At 33.3% G+C, this 6,267-nt stretch overlaps 1 protein-coding gene across 4 annotated transcripts in view; it reads left to right on the top strand.

The window, feature by feature from the left end:
* NELL2 (neural EGFL like 2) overlaps nt 1–5,861 on the top strand; it is a 400,524-nt gene extending 394,663 nt beyond the window's left edge. For all 4 annotated transcript variants that reach the window (XM_080811935.1, XM_080811936.1, XM_080811937.1 and 1 more), the window contains exon 21: nt 5,141–5,861. In XM_080811935.1, coding sequence (XP_080668061.1) covers nt 5,141–5,191 — 51 coding nt within the window. In that variant the 3' untranslated portion in view covers nt 5,192–5,861. The remainder of the gene's footprint in view (nt 1–5,140) is intronic.
* The last annotated feature ends 406 nt before the right edge of the window (nt 5,862–6,267 follow it).

Below are 6,267 nucleotides of genomic sequence, written 5' to 3'. Positions count from 1 at the left end.
TCCAATGCTGACAGAGATGTACTAGAACTGTAACTCTTATGAATCGTTAGTGACCTTGAAAAACACATGTCAGCATGCCACAGTATACCTCTTTACCTACTCCCCATCCCAGCTCAAACATCTTTTGTCCTCTTAATCCCAGGTCTGAGAATATAACCTAAAGAAATACTCTAAAATATGGAAGGGGAAGGGGAAGGTGCTATATGCATGACAATATTCACCTCAATATTATTTGTCATATAAAATCAAGGAAGAAACCAAGGTATCCAAAAACAGAAAAACAGTTCAAAAAGTTCTAGTAACTCTTTATGAGGCAATATATCATATTATACTATAATTATGTAATATATATAATTATATATTATTCAGCCATTGAAAAAAATGGCTTAAAATAAAACCTAAGCTAAAAATACAATATGTAATTGCATATATACTTTAATTGGAAAAAAGTTGAAAATAAAACAGTATGAAAAAGAATTCTATAAAGACATACTAAACTACTGATGGTAGTGGATGTTTAGACATATATTAATTATATATACATCTACTTATAATCTATATAATTTGTAAGCAGATTAATATATTAATTACACAGTAAATGATTAATAAATGAATAAAAACTAAATTTACTGAATATAAGTAACATTAAAATATATTATACATGTATTATATATAAATATATTAACTGAAAATTAAAAGCCAGCTGCCTTCTAATCTTGATTTGAGTTTAGCACAAAAATAGTGACAATGATTTTTTTTTAAATTTTAAAATATAGAATAAATATAGCCAGAAATAACAGGATGTTAAGGAAACTTACTTTGTACTATGTAAAAATAACTACTTTTTATAATTCATTATAATAGTAGATTGTTACTATTCCTAGTAATCAGACTAAGTTTCAGTGGAACACCTATTATTTTAGTTTTTATCAAGGTAATATCAACTATAGTGAAATGAATAGTTATTTCATATATATACATTTTATAAATGTATATATATAAAATTCGATGGGTCTTATAAATCAAAATATAGACTATTTCCAACACTCAAATGAGTATCTTTTTTTCCCCCTTCCAGGCAATACTGACTTACCATAGTAAACTTCAATTTGATTTCATTGTAGTAGACTTATTTTGCCTTTTTAAATTTTCGTATAAATGGAATCACCAGGACATACTCTTTCATGTCTTCTGGTAAATTAACCATTTTATCATTATGTAATGCCCTCCTTTTGTCTAGCAAGGCTTCTAGACTTGAAGTCAATTTTTTGCAGATACTCATTTTGTTTTGATCCATCTGCTTTCAACCTATCTATGCTTTATATTTAAACTGCACGTTTTATAGATAATGTATATACTTAGTTCTTATTTTGTTATCCAGTATGACAATCTGTCTTTTAATTGAAGTTTTTAGTCTGTTTACATTTCATGTAATTTTTTGGCATTGGTAGATATAGGGCTACCATTTTGCCATTTGTTTTGTTTTTGTCCTACCTATTTTTCATATTCCTATTCTTCCATTTCTTCTTCCTTTTTGTTTATTAACTTTCTGTATTATTTAAATTTAATTTTCTTCTGGATTTTTAACTATATCCTTTTATATTATTATTTTAGTTGCTGACCTAGAGATTACAATATATAGCATTAATTTATTATAGTATAATAAGATTTAATATTAAACTACTTCACATAAATAATAAGAATTTCAGCATAATAGAATTCCATCCCCCTTAGCTTTTGAGCTATAATAATCATATATTTTATAACTATGTAAGCTATAAACCCTAAAATTCCTTGCTATTATTTTTTGCTTTAATCAGCCAAATATCTCTTAAGGAAGTTAAAGGAAGAAGAAATGCTATATTTCAAATATATCCATATATTCACCATTTCTAGTGTTCATTTCTTCTCACATATTTGAGACTCCATCTGGTGTCACTTCCCTTCAGCTTTAATTTCCTTGGCACTTTCCATATTATAGATCCATTGGTTAACAGATATCTCAACTTCCATTTATCTGAAATTATCTTTATTTTTAAAGGATACCTTTATTAAATATAGCATTCTGGATTCACAGATTTGTTCCCAGGACTTTAAGGATCATTCTCTATTGTTTTCATGCCTCCATCATTTCTACTGAGGATTCAGCTATCATTTGTATTTTTGTTCCTAAGTAGAAAATATGTCTTTTCCCCCCTCTGTTTCCTTTTACAGTTCTCTATTTTTTATTTTTAGAAGTTTGGCTTCGATACACTTAGATGTGATACTTTGTGTGACTTTATTCTTAGGTATTTGCTGGGCTTTTTAAGTATGTAAGCTGGTGGGAGAGGGGGTTGTTTTGTTTTGTTTTGTTTTGTTTCCCAAGAAATTTGAGAAAATTTTGACCATGGTTTCTTCAAATATTTTCTCTGGAATTTTCTCCCACCTATTCTTCTGGGGCTATGATTACTCATATGTTATATGTCTTAATACTATCCTGAAGGTCACTGAAGCTCTATTTTTATATCAGTCTTTTTTCTTGTTGTTTTGGATTTGATAATTTCTATTTTTTGTTATAAGTTTGCTGAGTGGTCCTTCTGCCATGTCTAATCTGCTGTTAAACCAATCCAATGAACTTTTCATTTCAAATACTACAAATTCTCATTCCAAAATTTCCACTTAATTCTATTTATAATTTTATTTATTTCCTGAGATCTGCCTTTTTTTTTTTTTTAACTTTAAACATATTTAAAATAGATACTTTCCAGTTCTTGTTTGCTAATTATTCCATCTGGATTATCTTTGAGTCATTTCTATTCACTGCTTTTTCTCTTGACTAGGAGTCACATTTTCTTGCTTTCTTTGTGATATCTAATACTTTTTTATGGTTTATCAGATACTATGGATGATATAGGGCATTGATCCTATGTTCTGTTAGCTTCTTCTGAAGACTATGTTTGTTGTAGCAGGTTGCAAATTATTGACCTATCACCTTGCACTTAAGAAAGCTTCCCTCTACTCTGGTTAAGTGGGTCTATTCCAGATTTACCCTTAGTTCTAGGGTAAGTCTCTTAATCTTGAGACATTGTTTTACTCCTAATCATGATCCTTTTAAGCTTTCAATGAAAAGCCTGAATTTTTTTTTTTAATCAATCCTTCCTAACTTGGAAGGACACAGATTTTAAACACTGCTACCCACAATAAGCAGCATTTGAAATCTCTGCCCAAATCTTTCAACCTTCAAGCTATAACTCATTATCTCTTTAGTCTCCTCTAATTCAAAGACCAGCCAAGGATTTGAGGGGACTTTATATGCTGATTCACTCCCTCCTTTCTAGATATTTCCCTCTGGATTTACAACCACCCTGGCAGCTCTAAAAGTTGTCCTCTGATGTCTGAGGCCTATCAGATTGTGTCTTTCTGCCTGAGTCATAGTTAGCCTAAGCTGCACTGACTACGGAGTGCCCTAAGGGGAAAGGGGAAATGCCGAGTAAAAATAAATCTCACACAACACGTTTCCCTTTTACAAATTGAAACCTTTCCAGCATCTGCCTGCTTTTGGTCACTATCTATTGCTTTCAAATAGTTATTTTTTTTCAATTTTGTCCAGACCCTTTATAGTTATCTGTGGGAAGGTTAGTTTTATGTAAGCAACTATGCCATTACTAAAACGATCTCCAGTAGGATATTTTATTATTCATTCTTGTGTGAACTGTGTTTCCCTAACTGAGGAGTTTCCAGTGGTATATGATTTATAGAGCATCTATCTTATTGTTACAGAAAATATGGATAGGAATAAGAAAAACATACCTGGAAGATTTTGGAAAATACACAGTCCCTTTCTAAAACATACTCATGGGAACCATAGTAATGATTTTTCCACCTATAGGAATCTAATGCTGACTTCACATACTTAATGGTAGAAAGCTCCAGAAATTCCCTCACTTTCTCCTTGAGGAACTGATACTCTCAGGAACTGGTACATCCCTCATATCAGCGTGTCCCTGGACTGGGAAAGATGATGTAATGGTTATGGTTAGAAAACCTGTCTTTGAGCGTGATGACAAAGCTTTAATATGCCACAAGAGATCCAGGAGATGTTGAGACTTTCTCTTGCTGTCATAACAAGAACTCTGCTTCATAAAAATTAAGAACAGAAGAGTATTGGCTTAAATTGATTATATTCTTCTTGGAATTGGACTAGTTTTCCCCTCATTTGGTGTACTTCAAAGAAGTTTAAAGTATCAAAATCTTTTTGTCTTATAGAACAGACACTTTTAATTTTGTCATAAAAGTATAATACACTACTTTATCTCTACACTGTCTTCTTCACCAACTCAAAATTCTCACCCAGACCTTTTTTCAGCTTCTTAAATAAATGAAACTATTTTCACTTCAGAGCCTTTAGTCATTCTGTTCCCTGTGCTTTTGGCTGACCCTCTCACATTGCCTTGTGGTGTTGGTTTAAATATCACATCTACAGAGAAGTCTACCCTGACCACCAATCTAAATAGCCAGTTTTTATTATTATTCAAAGATTTTATTTATTTATTTTTATGACAGAGAGAGGGAGAGCAGGAGCAGGGGAAGGGACCAAGGGAGAAGACTCCCCACTGAGCAGGGAGCCCATTATGGGACTCAATCCCAGGATCCTGTGTTCATGATCTGAGAGGAAGACAGATGCTTAACTGACTAAGCCACCCAAGTGCCCCAGCCAGTCCTGACACCACCTAGTTTATTTCTTTTCTAACACCTTTCACAATTTTTGACATGTTCGCTTGGTGTTTATTAGTTTTCTGCCCACCACCCCAAATTAACCCCTGCCCTCTGAGGGTAGTGATCATGTCTGCTTATTCATCAATATACCTAGGGCTCAAAAAACAACTCAATACATATTTTGTGGATGAATAATTAAGAGAACAAATGTGATCTAAGAAGGTGCCGTGTGGTAAATAAAGCTAGTCTATGATTTGCCACAAATAACGACATAATTGGTCCTGCAGAAGTAGAGACATGAGAATTAACTGGGCTGTTGAACTTGCAGGGGTGCCTAAATAACAAGGCCTGGTTAGATTTATGTGCACCAATCAGTAAGTGTGAGTATTTACTAACGGCTTAACAGCTTATACCATCCTTTTCTTTCCCCTTTTTTCTTCTCTAGAATGGCCACATCTGTTGCTCAGTGGACCCACAGTGCCTTCAGGAACTGTGAAGTTAACTGTCTCATGGGAGATTTCTGTTTAAAGAATGTTCTTTCATTAAAAAGACCAAAAAAAAAAAAAAAAAAGTTAAAACTTAAAGTGGATGATTTGTGGGCAGCTAAGTGCAGCTTTGTTAATAGCTGAGTGAACATTCAATTATGAAATTTGTGAAGCTTGAGAAAATCACTAAAGGAAAATTCTTGGGGCAAAACGAGACCAGAATTCTGCTTCTGCTGTGTCTGACATCACCGTGGTAGAAGAATGGGTGTAGAACACACACCATGACATCATGACCCCTGGATATAAAGCCTGAGCCCATCAGAGCTTTGAAAGCCTCTAGCTTCACTGGTGCAGAAAATTTTTCTCTAGATCAGAATCTTCACGAATCAGTTAGGTTCCTCACTGCTGAAAATAAAATGCAAGGCAGTGAATGAATTATATTTTCAGAAGCAAAGCAAAGAAGCTATAACGTGTTATGTACAGTATACACTCTGAAAAGAAATCTGAAACAAGTTATTGTAATGATAAAAATAATGCACAGGCATGGTTACTTAATATTTTCTAACAGGAAAAGTCATCCCTATTTCCTTGTTTTACTGCACTTAATATTATTTGGTTGGATTTGTTCAGTATAAGCTCGTTCTTGTGCAAAATTAAATAAATATTTCTCTTACCTTATAACGTGTCCAAGTGTCTTGTTTAATGTGTTCCTTTCCCCACAGATGCCTCAACATACAAATTGTTTCCTAGTTCTGCTGATGAAAAACTCCTACCAAATGAAAGGTGATTTTCACTAAATTATAGGTCTAAGTGGGGAGTGTGATGGATACCTTCATTCTGCCTCTCGAGACCCTCTCAATCACATTTTCTACCCTGTCTGTATCCTAGGAGCTGATCTATATGAACCATGTTAATGGGTTCCCTTGTCCTTTGGATTCTGGCTTGGTTTTACCAGTGGGGACTGCTTGCAAAATATCAGAAAGAGTTAAATTTTGGTGTGGTTTTTTTTTTTGTTTGTTTGTTTTGTTTTGTTTTGTTTGTTTGTTTGTTTGTTTATTTTTTTACCGCTGGGTCCCATTCTGCCAGA

This window comes from Martes martes (assembly GCF_963455335.1).
Source record: "Martes martes genome assembly, chromosome: 8".
NCBI lineage: Eukaryota > Metazoa > Chordata > Mammalia > Carnivora > Mustelidae > Martes > Martes martes.
Note: the sequence above shows the minus strand (reverse complement) of the source record. Positions and strands in the feature narration are given on the sequence as shown.